This window comes from Mustela erminea, chromosome 13, assembly GCF_009829155.1.
Source record: "Mustela erminea isolate mMusErm1 chromosome 13, mMusErm1.Pri, whole genome shotgun sequence".
Lineage (NCBI taxonomy): Eukaryota > Metazoa > Chordata > Mammalia > Carnivora > Mustelidae > Mustela > Mustela erminea.
In genome coordinates this window covers 36750997-36775098 of record NC_045626.1, presented here as the reverse complement: position 1 = coordinate 36775098, position 24102 = coordinate 36750997, and the positions used below count along the sequence as shown (strand labels likewise).

The 24102-nt window shown below is 43.5% G+C and overlaps 1 protein-coding gene across 1 annotated transcript in view; it reads right to left on the bottom strand.

Annotated features, from left to right (window-relative positions):
* The window catches only part of LOC116571482, an 83619-nt gene extending 77872 nt beyond the window's left edge, over window positions 1-5747 (bottom strand). Inside the window, exons 1-4 of the mRNA XM_032309453.1 lie at window positions 5637-5747; window positions 4785-4884; window positions 2961-3382; window positions 2340-2481 (exon numbers count right to left, since the gene is read on the bottom strand). Of these exons, the coding sequence (XP_032165344.1) occupies window positions 2340-2481; window positions 2961-3377 (559 nt within the window). The 5' untranslated portion in view covers window positions 3378-3382; window positions 4785-4884; window positions 5637-5747. The remainder of the gene's footprint in view (window positions 1-2339; window positions 2482-2960; window positions 3383-4784; window positions 4885-5636) is intronic.
* Window positions 5748-24102: the final 18355 nt, after the last annotated feature.

The window sequence follows — 24102 nt, the reverse complement described above, 5'->3', positions numbered from 1 at the left end:
GATACAATCTCATACCTGTGAGAATAGCTAAAATCAAAATCACAAGAAAAAGTGTTAGCGACAATGTGGAGACAAAGGGAAACTCTTGCACTGTTGGTGGGAAAGCAAATTGGTGCAGCCACTGTGGAAAACAGTATGAGGGTTCCTCAAAAAGTTAAAAATAAGATTATAATCCAGGAATTGCACTACTGGATATCTACCCAACAAGTACAAAAACACTAATTCAAAGGGATACATGCGCACCCTGTTTTAGAGCAGCATTTATTTCCAGTAGCTAAACTATGGAAGCAGCCCAAGTGTCCATCTGTAGATGAAAGGCGAAAGAAGACGTGATGTCTCTGTCTCTGTCTCTGTCTCTCTCTCACACACACACACTGGAATATTACTCAGCCATAAAAAGAATATAATCTTGCCATTGCAATGACATGGATAAGCTAGAGAGTATTATGGGTATTAAGGGAAGTGAAATAAGTCAGTCAGAGGAAGACAAATACCACATAATTTTACTCATATGTGTAATTTAAGAAACAAAACAAAACAAGGAAAGGAAAAAAAAAAGAGAGAGACAAACCAAGAAATAGATTCTTAACTACAGAGAACAAACTGATGGTTACCAGACAGTAAGGGACTGGGGAGGATAGGGGAAATAGGGGGTGGCGATTAAAGAGTACAGTTATTTGGATGAAAAAAATAAAATGAAAAACAAACAAAACAAAACAACAAATATAAAGGCCTCTCTGAGGGAATTCAGATGTAGAATATAGTTCTACAAGAACGTAGTTCTTGTCAACAATGGGGTTCCAAGACCTGGCTTTGAGGTTGATTACTTTTGTTGTCATTACCAGAAAAAGCTGCTGGGGTAGGGGAGGTTCCCTCCCGATGCTGATGGAGTATGAAAAGACTTTCACACTAGGAGAAATCTCTCCTAGTTAAGCCAAGACACTTGCTACACTGGAGATGTTAAGTGCCTGGTGCAAGCCTCTTGGGAGCAGGTACTTGTCAACTAAGAGAACTACTCTCTAAGTCTCTAAATTTTTGTATTTTTTTATTTTTATAAAAATAAATTTATTTTATTTTATAATTTATTTTTTTAAAATTTTTTAAATTTTTAAAAATTTATTTTATAATTTATAAAATAAATTTTTGTATTTTTGTATTTTTAGTTTCCTGGATTTTCTTACCAAAAGTATCTTGGAAAAACTCTAACCTTACTTAGCTTAACCTGTGGAATATGGAAGCCGTGTGAGGGGGAGAAGGGGAGATCCTCCCAAGTGGGGTTTCCCTCTTTATTTCTGACTCCCATTTCATCCAGCATGGTCATCTAGAAGAAAGGCCTCTGCTCAAATGCGGCTCACCAAAGAGGCCTTCTCCACCACTTCATTTAATAAAGCTCTGTCCCTACTTTATTTAGTAAGACCTCGCTCCTGCTTTGCTTTTTCCCCACAGCTCTTATTTTTTTGAGTATCTGCAATAGAGGAACAGACTGCTGTGTAAGCCGTTTTGGAGCACGTTTGTAAAAGTGATGCAAGCAGCCACCGAGGCCAGTTTAGGATGTGAGGGAGAAGAGGAAAATATTCAAGTCATCATGAGAGGGCAAAGTCATCTGAGCAGGAATATGGTGATTCTCATACTACATGGCACCAGTAACCAAGCAAGATGCTAGACAGAAAATGAGGAGGTAGACCAGTGGTCTTTAGATTGCGACTTTGGGGTTCCTCAGGGGCTGCCCGAAGGTACCATGGGGGGAACAGGCCAAGTTGGAGCCCTTGTGGATGGACGCTGCTTGCTCCTGCTTCAGTGAGGGTAGCTGTGTTTTCATCTGTTTTATGTACTGGAACTCCGTGCAAGATTTCATTTGAGAAGAGGGTCATGTTTGTTTGTTTGTTTTAAAGACTTTATTTATTTGAGAGAGAGAGCATGAGCACACATTGAGAGAGGGGCAGAGGGAGAGGGAGCAGCAGACTCCCCATTGAGCAGGGAGCCCTGACTCAAGGCTTGATCCGAGGACATGGGGATCAGGACCTGAGCTGAAGTCAGCCGTTAAACCCACTAAGCCACTCAGGAGCCCAAGGGTCATGCTCCTTTATAAAAGGCTTGAAAATCCCCATGGAGATGATGTCAAGGATTTAAAAATCTGAGAGAGATTATGAAACTCTCTGGGAAAGAAACAAGAACAAAACACTGAGAATGATCATTCGCACAACATCTAGTGGTGGAAGACCCCACGGTGAGAGGAAGCAGGAGCGGAGATTGGAGACCTCTTGCCGAAAGCAGCCGGGATGTGTGTGGTGGGCTGACACATGATGGGTTGTCCCCATGAACCAAGTCCCGCCTCTCACCTTTTTGTCTTGAGTAGAACTCCCTTGAAGCCAATGGCAGCTGCTGCTTTACAGGCTTGATCCGGCTACATGGTGACTCCTGAGTGATTTCCCAAGATGCCAGTTTCTCTGCAAGCTTGTCCTCGTTTTGTCCAAAAAGGACCTGGAAGCAGTTAGGTATAACTGAGACTGAAGAAGGGAATATTGTTGAGACTTGGGATAAAATAATAGAGAAGAAGGGGTGCCTGGGTGATTCTGGCTTAAGTGCCTGCCTTCGGCTCAGGTCATAATCCCGGGGTCCTGGGATCAATCCCCCGTTGGGCTCACTGCTTGGCGGGGAGCCTGCTTTTCCCTCTCCCTTGTCTACTTCCCCTGCTTGGGCTGTCTCTCTCTCTCAAATAAATAAATAAAATCTTAAAAAAAATAATAGAGAAGATACTACATGGAAAATACCCGGGGATTCAGGAAAAAGGAGGAAGAAAGCGGAGCCACAGTCTGTTTTCTGGCACAGGTGGAAGTACATTCACTGCCCTCCGTGTTTAGTGTGCTAAGTAGGAGTACAGTTTGAGAGCTCTATCCCCAGTGATGCCTCAGAGCTCCTGACTCAACCCGGTCACTCATCCCCACCAGATGCCTTTTTACCTGCTCAGCTGGCTCGTCAAGCTCCTTCTCCAGCTCCTCCAGCAGAGTGACGGCCTCCTCTCCATTTTCAGGCCGGCGCTCTCGAAGCCAGGCCTGTAGCTCGTCAGGCAGGATGGCCAGGAACTGCTCCAGCACCAGCAACTCCAGGATCTGCTCCTTGGTGTTCACCTCCGGCCTCAGCCACTGATGGCAAAGCTCCCGGAGCTGGCTCAGGGCCTCCCGGGGACCAGGGGACTCCTGGTAGCCAAACTGCCTGAACCACTGGCGGGAGGTCTCTGGGCTGCAGCAGCCGCTCCAGGGGAGGTGGGAGTCCAGATCACAGGTCTGCTCTTCCTCTTCCATCTTCACTCTCAGAGCGCTGTCAGACCCCTCTGAAGTGTGTGGAAGAAGTGATGACTTTCTCAGCTCTGCAGACATTTGGACTGGGAACAGAGACCTAGGCTTTAATCTCCAAGAAGGTGACGTTTTCCTTAAGGACACTCCTTAAATATGATTAAAGAAACAAGTGGGAACATGACACAGACAAATGTTTCCTAGAACAACACATCTAAGATTAGTAACAGACTATACAGAAAGTACTGCCCTTAATCTTAGTATAAACCACGCTTTCAAAGAATCCTTCCTTGAGAGAATCGAAGAGCTAAGATGCATTAATTCATATGCATGAGTAATTCCCAATTTATTCTGCAAATCATGCACACGAGGCTGACTAAGTATAACAATAAGGGATCAGCCAGGATTGTGCAGGAACTCCTAGAGAGCAGAAATAAGGGAAGCTTGAGAAAAATTATGACTCAGCAGGCTCAAGGAGCTAATTAATTTTTTTCTAGCCTGCTGCAAATAGTGCTAAGAAATAGTCTCATGAGAGAAGTAGTTTCATGTGGATTTTTTTCAACATTTACTATTAAAGAGTATTAAATATAACATCATGTTTCATACTATCAAATAGTATTAAAATAATACTATTTTGACAGTAAAGGAACTATTAAAAAATAATTGCATATTCCTCCATCTTAATATGCTTCCATTTATTCATGCTCTGCTTCCGATCCATATTATCTTTATTATTTACCTTCCTTTATCAGAGACTATTTAGTTGTTTCTAATTTTCACTATCATAAATTTTTACTAGCATAAATTACTATCATAAATACTATCATAAATAATGTTGGGAGGCACATTTTCAGGAATATATTTTTTTTCCCCCAAGTTATTCAAGGATATCCCAAGGACTTGGCTTATCCGGCTCTAAGGAGAGTGGCAAATGTATTGCTATCTATTATCAAATGAATTACAGAAAAGACTGTTTATCGATCCACAGTGTCAACAGCAGCATAGTGATGTATGAGGACAGCAATTTCCCCAAGTGTCATTAGCTTGTTCGCAGAAAGGGGGGTTGAAAGACACTTTTAGCACCATTTTAGTATATGCATCACTGATAACTGATGGCTAATTAAAAAATCTTGTATGTGCCCGTTTGTCCTCTTCAGGCAGTCTACCATTTCCATCCGACTTCATCAAGCGCTGTTCTGGACACCAATGATACAGCAGTGACCTGAACAAAGCCTGTGGTTCCTTAAAGCTTATATTCTAGCAGGAGAGACAACAATGTTACCAAAAAAGTGATACGACAGTGATTGCGATGTAGCAAATGACACACAGAATTTACGACGCACGCTTCTCAGCACCTTAAATATAAATTTATTTAAATCCTCTCAAAAGCCCTGTTTCGTAATTTTCCTGCCCACGTTGTAGATGAGGAACTGAACAAGGCAAGCTCAGGGAGTGAGAGCACGGGCAAGGGGTCACAGGCCATCCACTTACCCACGGTGCTGCGTGGTCAGGAGGCCAGACGTCCCAGGGCAGAGGAGCAGCAGCAGACCTGGATGATATACTGGGCCAGGACAGAATGTAGGGTGGAGACCTAATCCGCGGGAAAGGTTGAGGCCATGAGTTTGGAAGCCTTTTGGGGGCATTACATTGAGGGACCCTAAACTAAAGCAGCCTCGGGAAGTCACGGAGAGAGAGGGGCGGCCGCGGTGCACTGTGCCTCTTCAGCACCAGCAGCCGACACATGCCTCCTGCACACCAGCTCTCGGCGTTACTCGGAAGACGGGGAGACCGAACCCCCAACACCGCACGCGGGCCAGCAGCCTTAGGGCTCCCTGCAGGAGCTTCGCACACAGCCGCGAATCCGGGGTCCTTCCGCGGAGGACGGACTCTCGGTCCAGAATCCCACCCCTAGGGGGCCGGCTCGCTGAGGCCCGCTGCTCGAGGGTCCCCGGACGCGTCGCCCACCTGCCCCGCCAGCGCCCCTCCCGCGTGGGCCCCGGCCCCGCGAGACTGCGGACGCTGCGCCGAGCGCAGGTGAGCGCGCGCCGGCTGGGAACCTAACGGGTTCGGCTGCGGCCGAGGCGCCGCGGGGCTGCGCGGGCAGGTCGGAGCTAAGGGCTTGCGGACAAGGTGAGGGGCAAGGAGGTGCGGGGCCAGGTAGGGGCCGCGGGAAGCGCCAGGTGCGACAGGAGTCGCGGCGGGAATAAAGAGGGCGTGCGCGGAGGGAGGAGCCCGGTGGGCTGCTTGGCGGCGGTGCCGACGGCCGCAGCCGCCTCCTCCCACCCCCGGGTGAGGACGCTTCTCCCCGCGGCCTGGAGTCTCAGAAGAGGCCTCGGCTCTCACCTCCCGACCGGGAAAAGCGACCCCGCGTTATCCGGAAGACGCGGGGGAAGCGCTCGATTGGAAGCTGCTTCCGGTCCCCGTGGCGGGCTGGGGCCAGCCGGAGAGGGAGCGGCGGTTGCCATGGAGACGAGCCGCGGCAGCTTTCAGTGTGACGCGGGTTAGGAATCCCGCTGCTCGGCGTCCCTGTTCACATAAACCGGCGTTGTTATTTCTCTAGGGGCTTCTACTTAGGTTATTCCATTTACTCTCAATAACCCAGTAAGGTTATTCCCAGTTTACGAGAAATAAGCCCCAAAGTTCCGTGACTCGCCCACGATCACAGGCACCCCAAATAGTGCTGTTTTAAGGAACGGGTTTGACTCCCCCACCTCGGCCCCAGGATTTCACGGGAGAACCTAATGGCCCTTAGAAAGGTGAGAACCCACCTGCACACGTGTTTTGGCATATATATATATTTTTATTCCTCAGGTAAATCTTAAGTCAATTTAAAAGTAAATTTGGGGGGGGGGTGGTTCCTGGGTGGCTCAGTGGGTTAAAGCCTCTGCCTTTGGCTCAGGTCATGATCTCAGAGTCTTGGAATCAAGCCCCGCATCAGGCTTTCTGCTCAGCTGGGAGCCTGTTTCCTCCTCTCTCTCTGCCTGCCTCTCCACCTACTTGTGATCTCTCTCTCTGTCAAACAAATAAATAAAATCTTAAAAAAATTTTAAAAAATTGGGGGCTAAATGAGCTACAAGGCCACAACTCCACATATTGGCTTCCTCTTCCACCCACTTTCCATAGGGACTCTTGGAAAATGTACGCCCAAGATACAGGTTGTTGAACCCACCCAGAGATTTTTTTTTTTTAACTCTTTTTTTTTTTTTTTGAGATTTTATTTATTTATTTGTTAGAGAGAAAGAGTACAAGCAGTGAGCGTAGCAGGAAGAGGGAGAAGCAGGTTCCCTGCTGAGCAAGGAGCCTGAAGTGAGACTTGATCCCAGGTCTCTAGGATCATGACCTGAGCCAAAGGCAGATGCCTAACTGACTGAGCCACCCAGGCATCCCTGTAATAATATTATAAGCACTCTTCTACTTTTCTTCTTCATCACTGTATTTTTCTTTCTTTCTTTCTTTTTTAAAGATTTTAAATAATCTCTATACCCAACATGGGGCTTGAACTCACAACCCCAAGATCAAGGGTTGCATGTTTCATTAACTGAGCTAGCCAGGCGCCCCAGTCATTCTATTTCTTTATCCCAACATATTTCCTCTCCATATGGTTAGAAACTTTCATGGGTGTGGATCTGTTATCCATCTGTACACACACTCATTTTTTTCCTTGCCTTGAGATTCATGAAGCCGGTATGTTAGAGACAAGCTGCCATGTTTCTGCAAGGATACTGAGTTAGTTAGAGGTTTAGAAATAAAAGGCAATTTGCTTGCAGTGGAACTATGGTTTCCAAGAGAGTGGTGGAGTGTGTGTAGAAGGTCCAATTGTAGGTGCACACTGAGTAGCTGTGGGAGTTTGGATGAGCGAACGATGCAAACCATTCTCGTCATGAAGACAAGAATGAAGTATTGAGTTAAGAAAACAACTAAGGAAGCATTCCAGACTGAGTTTATCTTTCCCTACTTAACACCTTCAACTGCCATGCTTCTCAGATTCCTTGCTTTGATAGTGAAACTACTCTTGGCTCCATGTTGCAGGCAGAAGTCTTAGAAATCATCTTGGATATTTCCCTCTTCTTTGTTTGCTGTTTCCAGAAGTGAGCAGACAGACCTGGGCTCTCTCCTCAACTCTGCCCCAAGCTAACTGTGGGTAAGTTCCTAAAATTTGCCAATCCTTGTCTCATTTATAAACTAGGGATCACAATAGTCATCTTGTTGGAAGAAGGTTAAATAAATTAATGTAGGTAGGTAAAGCTCCCCAGGCAATTCCAGTGGGCAGCTGTATCAGTTCCTTAGGACTGCTATAACATCCACTAATTTGGTGCCTTAAAACAACAGTTTTGGAGGCCAGAAGTCTGAAATCAGTTGCACTGGCCAAAATCAAGATGTCAGCAGAGTGGTACTCCCTCTGGAGGCTCAAGGGAAGAATCCAGTCCTTTCCTCTTACAGCTTCTGGTGGCTGCCAGCACTCTGTGGCTTGTGACTGCCTCACTCTGTTCTTTTAAGGCAGCATCCTCATGTCTTTCCGTTTCTCCCTCTGGTAAGGCTGCATGTAAATGCATGTAAGACTTAGCCGAAATATCAAGGATAATCCCCCCATCTCAAGATCCCTATTTTAACCACTCCTGCAGAGACCTTTTCCCCAAATAAGGTAACATTTACAGGTTGCAGGAATAAGGACCTGATGTCTTTGCGACCATTTTTTGGTCTCCCACAGCAGCTGAGGTTGAGAACCTCCGTACTAGCTAAATAAAGAACTGCCTCAAAAGGAAAGGTTGTTTGGGAAAGTTTTTTGGTTTATTTATTTGGGTTTTTTTGAGGTATAATTAATATCCACTGTTAGATTAGTTTCAAGTGTGTAATATCGTGATTGAACAATTGTATACATTACTCAGTGCTCATCAAGGTAAGTGCACTCGTAATCCTTTTTATTTCACCCCTCCTGCCATCCGGAGAGGAGATTTAACCCACGGTCTCTGGGCTCTGTATCTGTGTGCCTGATGTGGTTCCCACTAAATACATGTGGTGACTTAAGTATAAACTTACTAAAATAAAATTAGAAATTCAATATCTTAGTCACTTTTCGAATTTCAAGTTCTCAGTAGCCCCATAGGGCCAATGACTATCATACTGACAGCGTAAGAATCATGGTACAGAGCTCTAACAGACACCACTGAACTATGTGTTTCTAGGGGTATATGTGTACTTCTCTGGGGACAGGGTCTAACAGAAGACACAAGCTACTGATCTTGACAAAGACTAGCCTGTTGATGTGTTCTAGTTGCCCTGCAGTTTTGCAATTGGATTGTAAATTCAATTTGAAAGTTTAAATTTTAATTCAATACATTTCAAAAATCCACACTACTCAGTTTTGGAAAACTGAAAAATCTAAGAATACTGATCCTGTCGGGACACCTGGGTGGCTCAGTTGGTTGGACGACTGCCTTCGGCTCAGGTCATGATCCTGGAATCCCGGGATCAAGTCCCGCATCAGGCGCCCAGCTCCATGGGGAGTCTGCTTCTCCCTCTGACTTTCTCCTCACTCATGCTCTTTCTCACTGTCTCTCTCTCAAATAAATTAAAAAAAAAAAAAAGAATACTGATCCTGTCTTCCCTGTGGGTGAATGTTTCTTGGAGTGAAGTAGCTGCTACCTGTGGACGCTTAGAGGCTGCTTTCCCCAGTTGCTAAAGGTCCCCAGCTGCCCCTTTCCAGGTCCATCACCTGATTAGTTTCTAGTCCGAGACCTCTGGTCTGCATCATCTGTCTGATTCTCAAAGATGTCCATGACTCATTATCACTGCTTCTCAAAGTTAAATGTGCATAGCAATCACTTGAGGAGCTTGTTAACAAGCAAATTCTGATTCAGTAAGGTTTGAGGGTAGGGCCCAAGGTTCTGCATTTCTAGCACATTCTCAGGTGATAATAATGCTTTGAGTAGCAAGGCTCTGACTGAATCTTGGAGCTGGTTCATGGTATCTAGCAATAAAGAAACAAAGGCAATGTCTATTTCCCGGACTAACTTAATGAAGAGCCAAATTCAAGCTGTTAGAAACCTGGTCCAAATGTCAGACAGGTTACTGTACAATTGGTAAATGAAATTTCTTTTCCCATCTTTAGAGTAGGTTCTTTGGTATTTGATAGTGAATTTGTCTCAATTAAAACTTATTTTTTTGGGAAGGTTTTATTTTTATCATAGAGTACTATTATAGTACTTATCATAGAGTACTATTAGTTTCGTTTGTATAATATAGTAATTCAACACTTCCATACAATACCCAGTGCTCATCACATAAGTGGGCTCCTTAATCCCCATCCCCTATTTTCCCCATCCTCCCAACCACCCATCTCCCCTCTGGTAACCGCGCATTTGTTTTCCATAGTTAAGAGTCTCTTTTATGGTTTATCTCTCTCTCTCTTTTTTATCCCTTTGCTCATTTGTATTGCTTCTTAGATTTCATATAAGTGAAATCATATGGCATTTGTGTTTCTCTGAATGGCTTATTTCACTTAGCATCATACTTTCTAGCCCCATCTAGATCGCTGCAAATGCCAAGATTTTATACTTTTTTTAATGACTAATATTCCACTGTGTGTGTGTGTGTATATATATATATATATATATATATGCCACCCTTACCTTTTTTCCTTTCCCCACTCACCTCTAGGGTTAGGGTTCAGGATAGAGCTAGGGGAAGGGGGTGGGTTGGGGGCCATGGGGAGGGTACTGCAGTTCAGAGACCTATCCATAGGATTTGGTTGGGATTAGAGGAGAGGGGTAGTGTTAGGGTTCAGGTTAGGGTTATGGTATGAGCCTGGTATCCTTCAGTTCAGAGGCCTCTTTAGACTTCTGTTTCAGTGTGATTTTACATGGCATCCATCCACCAAGCTGAGGCATGGAAGGGATTTAGAGCTCTAAATACTGTTTCTTTAAAAAATATTTATTTCTTTTAGTGTGTGTGTGTGTGTGTGTGTGTGTGTGTGTGTGTGTGTGTTTGTACGAGTTGGGGAAGCTGCAGAGGGAGAGAGAGAGGGGAAGCAGACTCCCTGTTGAGCAGAGAGCCCAAGGCAGGGCTTGATCTCACAACTGTGAGATCATGACCTGAGCCGAAACGCAGAGTCAAATGTTTAAACCACTGAGCCACCCACCTGCCCCTAAATATTCTTTAAAAAGAAATTCAGTTGTTCCTTCAGTTTGTATCTCTACCTTTCCACCTATTTTCAGAAATATTACCAGTTCTTAAAGGTTTGAGATCTTCCCCACAATAACTTGGCTGCTTCTCAGCTTTTCTTATTTTGTGTTCAGGAACTTTCTCAATTCTAGCATTAGGGTTAGGGTTACAGTAAGGGTTAAGTTTAAGGGAAGGGTTTGTGCCTGGTACCCTGTAGTTCAGAGATTTTGCTAGAGGGTTAGGTTTAGGGAAAGAATTACACTTAGATATTCCAGTTATGGGTTAGTGGTAGGACTAGTGTTTGGGTTGGGATGATGGTTAGGGTGAGGTTGAGGGCTACTATAGATGCAAAGTGTCCTACAGTTCAGAGACCTTTCCAGAGAAGAAAATTGTAGACTTCTGCATAGGTGAGTAGACATGGTAGCCATCCACTGAGCTGAGGCATGGAAGGGAATGGGTACTCTAAATGATCTTTAAACAGATACTCAATTGTTCCTTCTATTTTTATCTCTATCCCACACTCATTTTTCAGGGCATTATTATTAACTATTAACTAATAGTTAACTATTAGTTAACTATTAACTATTCAAATATCAACTATTTAACTATTAGTTAACTATTAACCAGTTAGTTAAATAGTAATATTAGTTCCAGGTGTATAACATAGTGATTCAGCACTTCCATACGCCACCAGTTGTCAGGCACAACAAGCACTCTCCTTCATACCCATCAGCTAGTTCGCCCATTTCCTCTCCTATTTAAACTAGTTTAATTATTGCACAGAAATGGGTGGAGATGTTTTTAACTGCCCACTCAGCAATGTCTCTGAGGTGAAGTCTGCCTTAGATTCTTAGTAGAACCCATTTTACCAAATATTCTGGAGATGATCAAACAACCTAAAGATGATATACACTTTCCTAGTATGGATTCTTTGAATGACTCATAAGGGCTGAGTTCTGACCCCCATTCCCCAGTGTGGGTGATGTGATGCTGAGTAAAGGCAGAGTTTTAAGTAAAGGTTTTCCAAGAAAATGTTCCAAAACTGAAACATGAGAATTCACAGATTAAAAGGGCTAGCCTTTTGCATGCACAGCACAAAGGATGAAGACCTGTATCATTCCGAAATTTCTCAAAATATAGAACAAATTTGAGATCCTAAGAGCTTCCAGAATCTAACTGCAAAATAAAAATTGTAAAATGGGATGATATTAGACTTCTCAGTCTAGAGGATGATGGACACTGCCATCAAAATCTTAAGGAAAATTGACTTCTAACTTAAGCCCTGATGAATGATATTCAAAGTAGGAATAAGGGCATTTTCAGATATGTGAAGTATTAAAAAAAAATCATCTCCCATGTACCCTTTCTCAGGAGGCTACTGGAGGTCTACCCAAAAGAGAGAGTAATCATAGTAAGAAAAGCTGGATGGGGGATTCAACATAGTAGGTAATGAGGGAAATTCTCGAGAGGGTGACAAAGGAGACCCTAGGTGAAAGTTTTGGAGCTAAGAAGATGGAGAGCTCAAGGCACATGCCTCCAAGCGGCAAAGTACTTCAGATAGAGTACTGGGTGTGTTTGTTATGTTCCATCGCTGATACATGCTTTGGACTGAAAGTTTGCAATGTTGGCAGGGTTAGTGATGACTACATAGAAGAGTAAGCTAAGGGGGGGGGGAACCACACTCATTTATCATTAAGTCCAGGCAAACAAAATGGTGTGCAAGAAATTTAATTATAGTTCATTGGAAGGCTTAACTATGAATAATACGTACATAGTCATTATAATGTGAACACTGAAATCTGATCTAACCAAAATAAGTTAGAAGTATATTGGGAGGTTTGGGGGGTCTTGACAATTCTGTGTATGAAGGTAATGTGGCTGTATAAGAGCGCTAAATCCTTCTATTCCATAATATGAACTTAATAACACATAAAGGTCAAATATCAAAAGAGATGGCTGTCTTACGTTATTTAGAACATGTAAGTAAATCCCCATAGAAACAGCTATAAAAATAGAAGGTTGGATGTAGTTCTGCCGAGCAGGACTTAGTAGTGGGATGGGGTAAGGGACTGCCCTTGTCCATTCCAGGTCTCATAGACCAATTTGACTTTTCCATTATGTGTATTATAACATCAGTTACAGGAATAAACCACAATCGTACCTCCTATTTCCTTTAAGCCTTCTGTAAGGAGCTTGCACCCTTCGCCCCTCACTTGTCTTCCCTATTGCCAAATACATACAATTCACTTATTTTAGTCCTTATCTTCTCAGCACTTCCATTATTTTTTTTTGAAGATTTTATTTATTTGTGTGAGAGAGAGAGTGAGCATGGGAGGAGAGAGGTCAGGGGAGAAGCGGGCTCCCTGGTGAGCAGGGAGCCCGATGTAGGACTCCATCCTAGAACTCCAGGATCACGACCTGAAACGAAGGCAGACGCTTCACCAACTGAGCCACCCAGGAAGCCGGCACTTCACATTATTAACTACAGTACTTCTTCCACTTTTAATTCTGTCCTTCATTACCCCTTTGTCTTCCGGTTCTCTTCCTTCTTCTGAGCCCTCCTTACACTGCTTCCTCTTCTTCAACAATCCCACATATTATTCATGTTCTTTGTTGTTCTGCCTTTGGTTCCTGCATTTCTCACACTTGGGCTCTCTTTGGGCTATTTCTCTATTTCCACATATATGCCTTCAAATACAATCTCTAAACAAATGAGTTCCGGTTTATATCCTAAGCCCGAGCATTTTCTTGAGCCGCCTCCCCATAGAGAGGACTTTATGGACACTCCTTGTTTGTTTCACAGGCAATGTAAACTCAACATGAGTTCTTCCTCACTTCCTTTCCACTCGCCTCTTTTTCCTCCTGATCTCCTGGATGAGCACCACCATCTCCCCAGTAGAAATCTTGGATCTTCCAAGATGTGTCTGCGTCGCTCAGGTGCATGTCATACAGGGTCTGTGTCTCGTTCATCCTTGTATTCTCTGTGTTATTTGTTCCCTTTAAGGTAGCTGGCAAGTGATTTCTAGTTAATTCATGCTCCATAAATACATGAATAAAAAGAGGATCAAACTGATAAAAGGGATGGTTTCTGAAATTTAATAGACTGCTCAGATAGATTTCAAGGGACAGCACTTACCAGGGAAGACAGATAACCCATGAGGAGAGCCCAGTGGGTCAGAGAGAGGCTGCAGGAGGATACATTGGAATAAAGCATAATGGCTTCATGACATTTTCATGTGAAGAGACGGACATTGGAAATTTCCTGCAATACCATGAACCATGTCTGGTAAGATAGTAAAGCCTAATGAGAGGAAAGCTATATGGTAGAATCTCGGAATCTGCTATAATCTCAGGTGTTCAGCACATTGTCCATATAGGGTCTTGCTTCTCGCCTTTCTCCCGAGGCATAGGGCTTCAGATATTCATGTATGAGTTGGTTCTCCCCAAACTGGAACTAATGTTTTGGTGCTGTATGAGTTTCCTAGGACTGCCATAACAAATTACGACAAACTTGGTGGCTTAAAACGACAAGAATGTATTATCTCATTGTTCTGGAGGCTAGAAGTCTGAAATCAAGGTGTTAACAGGCCCACGCTCCCTCAGAAAGCTCTAGAGAAGAGTCTTTCTTTGTATCCTTCCAGCTTGTCATGGTTGCTGGCATTCTTTGCCTCTGTCATCACTTGGCCGCCTTCTCTCTGTGTTTAAGTGTGGCTCCCTGTCTCATCTTCTTTTAAAAGGATACCAGCATTGGATTTAGGGCCCACTCTCATCCAGTGTGACCTCATCTTAACTAATTACATCTGCAGGGGTGCCTGGGGGGCTCAGTTAAGTGCCTGCCTTTGGCTCAGGTTGTGATCTCAGGGTCCTGGGATCGAGCCCCACATCAGGTTCCTTGCTCACTGGAAAGCCTGCTTCTCCTGCTCCCACTCCCCCTGCTGTGTTCCCTCTCTCACTGTCTCCCTCTGTCAAATAAATAAATAAAATCTTTTTTAAAAACCTCATTATATCTGCAAAAAAAATGTACATTTTCTAAATAAAGTCACATTTTGAGTTTCCAGGTAGACATGAATTTTGGAAGGACACTGTTCAACCCATTACAGTCCTTTGCCAGCTAGCAGTTTATTGAAACTCACCCCTTGCCTGGTCTGTAAACTTGAAATGGGCCTATTAAATATTTTTCTTTTACCAACAAGCGTGATGTTAATATTTGTCAGTAGGAGGCTCTGGAAAGACAGGACAAGAGAAAGGGGCTTCCCGTCCTGGTTCTGGTGTGCTGGCTTGACAAGCTCAGCACGCAGCTCTTCAGGACCCAGCAGAACATTTCCCCTGACTCTTTCCACACCCTCAACACAATACCTCAGCCAGCTGTACCGTCTGTGTACTTAGGGAATCCTTTGTCCATCCGCCGGTATTCTGCACGGCACTGCTTCTCGTCCATTTCACAGCTAAGGAAATACAGCATGGGGCTCATGCTTATGGAATCCAGTGGCCTTAACCCACATATTCCATTACCTAGGAGCAGATGGCCTACCTGAGAGATGAAATGGCTTATTGAAGACTCACTTGTGGTGCCAGTTGGGAGACGATACCCCCAAAGAATGTGATTCTACCTCACAGGATATGGTACATGCTTCGAATCAGCAACTGTTACAGGGTGTTCTTGCCCCCATAGCCAGAACATATGGATCTGGGCATCCAGGGTTAGAAGTGGGAGGGGTTCTTCTCACTTTTAAACTCAATACCCATTTGCAGAATTACTTTTCCTGCCCCAGAAACCTTGAGCAATGCTGTTCTGAAAGTCATAGTCTCCAAGGGAGGAATGCTTCCACTAGCAGACACAGTGGTTCAGTTGAACTAGAAAGTGAGAATGCCTTCTGGACATTTTGGACTACTTATACCATTGAACCAGCTGGCCAAAAAAAAAAGTCACTCTAGGTGAGGTGAACTCAAGTTGCTCCTATAAATGCAGACAAGAAGGACTGTGAGACCCAGGGAGTTAGCTGGAGGTGCCTAGGAGTGATGGCTTGGGTCACTCCAGATGAAGGAAATGTGGACTGGGGAGTGGAAGAAGGGAGATACAGTTCTCATTGGCAGCCTCCCAGCAAATCACAGAAACCAGGACAGCATTAGCATTGTATATTTTCTGTTAAACATATGTGTTCATTTTATATGCTGACCAGTTTCTTCTCTTTCATGTACCTAGAGTCGAAAGTTAACTTCACAGTGTACTCATTAGGTAACAATATTCAGTGGGACTCCGCCTGAATTTGAGGAGTAGTTGAGATTACCAGTGATGAATACAGTGACTGTTGGGCTGTGTATCTCCGTATTTTGAGGAGAAGGTGAGAACTTTACCTTTAAGACAGATAGCTGTGTTTTGTTACAAGAAAAATTGGAGTTGTTTTATTGATGCACAGAAGTCGATAACTGTGTAGAAGGGGGGAGCCAAAGAGCCGCAGGGCTGTCCTCAGTTGTACTGCTGCGCTTTTGCTAAAGGGGTTCTTTGAGTTTGTTTGTTTTTTTTTTTTAAGATTTTATTTATTTATGTGACAGACAGAGATCACAAGTAGGCAGAGAGGCAGGCAGAGAGGAAGGGGGGGAAGGAGGCTCCCCATTGAGCAGAGAGCCCAATGTGGGGCTCAATCCCAGGACCCCAGGACCATGACCTGAGCTGAAGGCAGAGGCTTTAACCCACTGAGCTACCCAGGTGCCCTAATTCTTTGAGTCTTAAATGTCTCTTCTTTGCCCAAATTTGAGGCCCAGCTTATTTCACCATGAAGTTTCTTCCAATGACCTCATCCTATAGTGATTTCCTCCCCTGTAGAACTTGACTACATCACACCTTTAGCACCTAATTATACTCAATATAATTTTCCTCTAATTATTTGATGTGTTATGCTGCCTTTCCACCAGCCCCAACCCACCAGATCCTAAGTTCTTTTAGGACTACATCTCTTTTTCTTTCTTGTTGTTATCCATCAAAAACACGTATATGAATACACACTCAATAAATATATCTTAATTAAATAGCTGTCCTTACTCACTTGCCTCACAGGTTAATCTGCTTCTTGCTGCAAATTCACTTTCAGGTAATACAGTGTTTCCCAACCTAATTTAACTAACGAGTACTTGTGACATTAATAGTCAATGTCTCAAAAAAAAAAAAAAAAAGCCAATGTCTCAAAAACCACTTGGGAATTGAAAAAAAACTCATCAATTTTTGCTTTGTATATAGCAATGATTTTTATAAAATATTTTCTTTGGATTAACATAAAGTTCTTTTAAAAATATACTCTATAATGTTTGTTAATATGACTTTTCCCATTACTTAAAAATAATTATGTAAGAAGAATTAAAAGGACATACTGTAGTTCCTCAAAAAATTAAAAATGTGATCCAGTAATTCCACTTCTGGGTACAAATTGAGAAGAATTGAAAACAGTCTCGAAGAGGTATTTGTTCATAGCAGCATTATTTACAATAGCCAGAAGATGGAAGTCAAACAAGTGTTCATTGAGAGATGAATGGATAAACAAAATGTGGTATTATACATGCAATGTAATATTATTCAGCCTTAGGAAGGAAGTTCTGACACATGCTACAACATGAATGAATATTGAGGATATTATGCTAAGTGAAATAGGCCAGTCACAAAAAGACAAATGCTATATAATTCCACTTACATGAATGGAATCAAGAGAGCAGTGAAATTCATAGAGACAGAAAATAGAATGGAGGTTGCTAGGGACTGGGGGAGGGGGAGGAGGGAGCTGTTGTTTAATGGGTATAGTTTCAGTTTTTGCAAGATGGAAAGAATTTTGGAGATCGGTTGCACAACATGAATATGCTTAACACTACTGAACTATACACTGAATGGTTAAGATGATAAATTTTATGTTATGTATATTTCATCACAATTTTAAAAAATCCAACAGAGTCTATAAAATGAAATTTATAGAGAAGATTATTCAGGAACCAGTAAAAAATTATTGAGAAAAATTAAAGAGGACCAAAATAAATTGAATGATTAGGAGGATTAGAAGACCTGATACTGTGAAATGAAAATTTATTCTAAAATCATCTGTAGATTTATCTGTAGATGTATTGCAATCCCAATAAAAATTTCAGTACTTTTTCTGGAAAATAAAAAAGCCTAATACTAACATTTATATAGAAATGCAGAGTTGAGAAGAGCCAAGACACACTTAAAGGAGAATGAATTGGAAGGGTTTGCTCTATTGGTTGTCAAGATGTATTAGAAGTCTGCAGTAAAGGGGCACCTGGGCGGCTCAGGCTCAGGTCATGATCCCAGGGTCCTGGGATCAAGCCCACATCAGGCTCTCTGCTTCACAGGGAGCCTGCTTCCCCCGCCCCCTCTGCCTGCCTCTCTGCCTACTTGTGATCTCTCTCTCTGTGCCAAATAAATAAGTAAAAATTAAAAAAAAAAAAAGTCTGCAGTAGGGGTGCCTGGTGGCTCAGTGGGTTAAAGCCTCTGCCTTTGGCTCAGGTCATGATCCCAGGGTCCTGGGATCGAGCCCCGCATCAGGCTCTCTGCTCAGCGGGGAGCCTGCTTCCTCCTCTCTCTCTCTGCCTGCCTCTCTGCCTATTTGTGATCTCTATCAAATAAATAAATAAAATCTTTTTTTAAAAAAAGTCTGCAGTAACTTGAACAGTGTATTAATGTAAGGATAATAAACATATCAGCAGAAGAGATTAAAGATTCCAGGAATAGATTCACACATACACAGTTATTTGATGATTAACATGAATAGCACTGCAGAATAGTAGGTGAAAGATGGTCTTTTTAATAAATTATGTGGCCCAATTAAATATATAGAGAAAGTAAAATAAAATTTTATTCTTACCTCACACCATACACAAAAATCATTTCCAAGTCAGTTGTGGACCTAAATGTGGAAAGCAAAACAATAAAGGTTTTGGAATATAATATGGCAAAATGTCTTCAAGGTATTGGGATAGAGAGTGATTTTAGAAATAGGAGCCTGAGTGGCTCAGTTGGTTGTGCTTCTGACTCTTGATTTTGGCTCAGGTGATGACCTCAGGGATGTGAGATCCAGCCTCACATCGGGCTTCTTGCTAAGTGGGGGAGTCTGCTTGAGATTCTGTCCCCCTCCCACTGCCCCTTAGTGTGTGTGTGTGTGTGTGTACGTGCGCGTGCACACGTTCTCTCTCTCAAATAAATAAATCTTAAAGCCATAAAACAAAAATAGGACACTAAAAGCACAGTCACAAAGGGAAAAATTATGAATTTGACTTATTAAAATTCTGAACTTCTATTCCTCAAAAGACTGAAAAGACAAGCAAGTGTGGAATTCCAGGATGATTAGTGTTGTGCGAGAAGGAGAGGATAAGTAATTAATCTCATCGGAGCGGCAGCACTGAAGAGAGCTCCAACAACTTTTAAAGTAGTATTGTTGGAGTTTCCAGATTTGTTTAAAAAAAAAAATTAAAGGACCTTATAGCTTCAGTATAGAGTTGGGGCTTTAATTTTGTTAAGTACCTAGAAAACTAAGCAAATAAAAAAAAATGAAGCCATGTAATGATTTTCCAGGAGCAAAAACATACAAGGATGTTACCAGAAAGAACATATAATTATACAGTACTTCCTGATTCATCTCTGAACAGTATTTTTGAACTCATAAATCATAATTTGGTAATCATGATTCATTAATATTATAACTGTATTTAGATATACTGTGTTATGTTTAAATATAGAACAATATTACATTAAAATTAAACATAGAATAGTACATTTATATTTAAACTTATTTTTCTTCATTAACACTGTCTTATAATAACTACATTTAGAGAAGAAGGATGTGATAGGGAAAGAAGTAAATCCCTAGCTTCCCAAGCGGTAACATAGTGTCTTTGCCCTCTTTTCCACAAGAGGGCACAAGATGAATAAGATTTTCAATTCCATTGTTTCACTGCTGGCCGCTGGCTGTTACCAGCCAACCGTGTACTTCCATTTTGGTATTGTTGACAAACTGCAATTGTTTTAAAGATTTTATTTATTTATTTGACACACAGAGAAAGAGATCATAAGTAGGCAGAGAGGCAGGTGGAGAGAGACGGGGAAGCATGCTCCCTGCTGAGCAGAGAGGCTGATGTGGGGCTCGATCCCAGGACCCTGAGATCATGACCTGAGCCCAAGGCAGAGGCAGAGGCTTAACCCACTGAGCCACCCAGGTGTCCCGACAAACTGCTATTGTTAACATCTAAACAACGATCTTTGAGTTCAGGGCACTACTAAAGAGATGTCCAGACAAAGAAGGAGTGATTCAAGGCACCCAGAATCTAATGGGATCCCAGAGGGGAAAAGAGCAATATATTTGGAGGGCACGCTAAGGGCCCAAGGAGTCCTACAGATCATGAGTTGGGGGTGTTCCTCTGGAGAGGCTGGAATGGTGGTGGTGGGGGGCACAGCTGGGAGAAATGTCAGTGATGCATTTGGGTGAGGCAGTGGGGATGGAATAGCCTGCACATGGAGATATCAGCTGTGAGAACCCTGAGGGCCCAGCATGGCCCTGGGAATGCAGGCGATTGTACTCTAGAAGACTTGGGGGTGGGGGGGAAAGGTTTCACCACCAAGACTCTGCCTGCAAACACTGGGCAGAGCCAGGTCTGTTCTTCTTTCTTTGCTTCTTGCAGCTGCTGTGTTCTATGTTCACTCCAGGCTCCCTGACCTCTGCACACACCCACACTGCCCTGCCCACCACACCCCCATGGCTGTCTTCTGGTGTACTTCACCCTCTCCTCACAGAGACTGTTTCCTTGTCCAGGGCTCTTTCCTCTTAGAGACTGGTGTTTTCCTTCAGGACTCTCCCCACTTATCTGAAGTTTTACTCTCACCTAAAGCCTTGGCTACCTTCTTATGCAGGACCTCTAAGCTTCTCTGACCAACTGTTCTCCTCTTTTAGCCTGTTTCCTTTCTTGAGCTTCCCTGGTCTCGACGCCTCTTCTCCTCTCCCACCACCAGCATTGTCATCCTTCTTTCCCCATGGTGTCACATCTGTCACCCAGTCAGCTAACCTCTCTGAAGGCCCAGAAACAGACGGACTCCCCAAAACCACAGGGTTCTCATGAATATAGCTGCCAGTGTTTCCATACTTCCATTTTTCCTTTTATGGCTTCTTCAAGCTCTACTCTTAGCATTTCAATTGAATACAAGTATTTTCAAAGCCGCGGCTCTGCTTTGGACTGAACTTGAGAAGTAGAAAGGTATGTACTATGTTTCAAATGTTACTGGGAGAGGATTTTTAATTGAGCTTTTCCTTTGTGCCATATAATGGTGTCATGGAAATCAAACCAAATCAAGGGTCCTAATGCATAGGCTGTCCTCCTTTTGCTTCCCTTCCTGGCCAGGGCATTTAGGGCAAGTGAACTTACCTCTTGGAGTTTCAGTTTCCTCATCTGTAAAATGAAGGTAGTGGTAGTAATTACCTCCTAGGAATGTCTCGAAAAATAAATGAGGTAAGAAATGAAGTAGTATTTACTAAGTGTCTATACTAAAAAAATGTAGTTATTATTATTATTATTTCTTCATCTGTAAAACTCAAGTGAGATTGCCAAGGGAAGCCTGAATTATCTCTAAGAGGCTCCTTCAGGCTCCGTCTTCTGACTTTGTCAAATATAATTTGCCATATGTGCTGGTCGTGGTTTATAACTCAGTCCTTATAGCTTCTCTCATCTCTCCTTTCCTTCTCTGGCAACTTCCACCTCACCCCAGTCCTTGGAATACCTATATAAAGCGCTCTTTGCACTGAATTCCTCTCTGCTTGAAAGAGTGAGTTTTTCAGTTCTGGGTGCAGTGGCTTCACCATCTGGATAGTCAGCCCCAGACCAATGGGCACACAGACCAAACCAGAGGAGTAACTGCCACCTCTGCTCACATTTGAGTTTCTAGGTATGAAAACGTGCCCAAAGATGCCATATTGGTTGCCATGACAAACCACCTGTTGTATACAAATGTTTTTATTTCTATTCTGGAGCGAAATCTCATACAGCCTGCAACAGGGCAGCTTCAATGGGCCTGAGGAAGGGCTGAATCCTCACTGATGTGTTGAACTGATCAGGTTGCCCAGCACCCCGTAGGACATTTCTGCTTTTCGGCTTTTTCCTGCTTTTCAGCTTTAGAACAACAGCAGCCATGAGTCAACCCGTTGTTCGTTGCACGTGTAGTCTAGCATGGCAGGGTTTGAAAATGGAGCCTGAATTGGCCCAGTTTGGGCTGAATGATAGATGCTGCTTTCCCAGGTATAGTCAAGACTACTTACAAGGGAGGTTTCCAAAGACTGATTCTGTGATCCCAGCTAACTCCCTATCTCTGACCTAAAGAAGAGTTTAAAAGACTGAAAAAAGGCTGGATATGAGAAGGGATTTCGGAAAGAGCTGCTGGTGGTGCCGGTCCTAGCCAGTGTAGTAGAGGGAGAAACCAGAGGGGCTGTGTAGGAGGGGCCTGTGCTGCCACAGTTGGTAGGGGCAGAGGGAATGTGTGAGTATTTCCCAAGAACCAGACTTGGGCCACTCCAGTGAGAAAGCTGTTTTATATCCCAACCTAGAAGGCTGACTGATGAGTAGAACCCCTCAGCAGAGTAAGGTCTGAGGCTCAATCAGACACATAAAGGTTGAGGAAGGGGTCTTGAGTGACTGGCTAGAAAAAGATCCACACACTCCATGGAATCTCTGAAAACCTCACAAAATTACCTCAGGAAGGAAAGCACTCACTTCCTGGGGAGGGCTGATGCCAGATCATCATAGAATTCCAAATCGTGTGAGAACTGTCCTGCCCCACTTTCACCTCCACCCTGGATGGGGTCAGAAGCCATGGCAAAGGGTGGAGTGAACATCATGAAACAGGTTGGAGAGAAAAGAGAAATTTATTAGGACTTTGCCCCCTTCCAGTGTCATGGCAGAGGAGGAAAAACCCAGCCCAAGCATGAAGTTTAAAGTTAGTTATTATTATTATTTGCAACCATGTGGATAGAACTAGAGGGTATTATACTAAGTGAAATAAGTCAAAGACAAATATATGATTTCACTCATATGTGGGATTTAAGAAACAAAACATGAACATAGGTGAAGGGAAAGAAAAATAAAATAAGATGAAAACAGAGAGGGAGGCAAGCCATAAGAGACGCTTAACTCTCGGAAACAAATAGGGTTGCTGGAGAATGGAGTAATTGGGTGATGGGCATTAAGGAGGGCATTTACTGTAATGAGCACTTGATGTTATATGCAACTGATAAATCACTGAATTCTACCCCTGAAACTAATTTTAAAAAGTTAATTATTATTATTATTATTATATAGACACCACACTTGAATTATTGGATTTACAGTGACTAGAGGACCTTTGTTACTCATAAGGAACCAAAAAATCTTAGTTGCTGTCCGTGTTTCTGCACAGGGCAGGGAAGAACTAGCTCCGTCATAGGGGAAAAGAGTGATGCTCTCCGATCCCCACCCCCATGAAGCTTGTTTGCTCCACAGAAAGGCCAACCTGGTGTTCTGTGCCAGAGTTAGGAGTCCATGGAGTGGCCATAAGGAGTGGCAGTGGCTCTGGCCTTTATTCTGGTGCAGGATCCAGCCCAAGAGTGTTCTGGCCCTACTCATAGGAGCAGAGGGCTTTCATTTCCCCCTGGAAACAGTGGGTCTCAGCAAAGCTTGAGATGGGATAGGGGAATAGACAGAAAGGGGAAGGTGGGAAATAGACTGTTCAGAGTAAGGGGTTGTGACTTTGTATAAGGTGTGGGGGGAACCTCGTTGGCAGGGCTAGTGGTCATTTGAGATTTGTGAAAGAACCTTCCTGGCTATGGCATCCCTGTCTCTGGTACCTTGCTGCTCAGGTCTGATGGCTGAATGGTTCCGGTTAACTGGTGCTGGGGTAGAAGAGAGCTGCAGGGTAGTTAAGGATATCAGAAGACAAGGGCTGATGTGCTGGACCACCATCTAAGCTAGATGAGAGAGAAAATGAAACACTGGCCCTGCACACCAGGCCCTATGGGTCCAAGTATCGGAACTGGGATTCCGTAGAGTGGGAAGCACGGGAAATGGCGGTGTCAGAACAGCAGTCTTTGAAGCAGCCTTCTGAAGGTGGTACATTCACTTGTGAGAACAGGGATCTGGGCATCCCTTAGAATGTGGGCATCACGGTAGCTGAGCTGTTATGGAGGGAGAGGGAGAGGATGGGAAGCATGGGAAGGACTGAGAAGCCAGAGTGCGGTGGCTCATCCATGGCATGGAACTGACAGCAGAGAGAGGACTGGTGGAGAGGACTGGTTCAGTCAGTCAGGTGCCGAAGTTGCTGCATGATGAGGGGAGTAGAAATCAGCCAGAAGTTGGGGCACCTGGGTGGCTGAGTCCTTAAGCCTCTGCCTTCGGCTCAGGTCATGATCCCAGCCTCCTGGGATCGAGCCCCGCATCGGGCTCCCTGCTTGGCAGGAAGCCTAGTTCTCCCTCTCCCACTCCCCCTGCTTCTGTCCCCTCTCTTTCTGTGTGTCTCTGTCAAATAAGTAAATAAAATCTTAAAAAAAAAAAAAAAAAGAAACAGAAATCAGTCGAAGTAGAGTCACACGTGATAAAGTCTTCTGGGCATGAACTTTTAGGGAGCTCCACTTCAAGG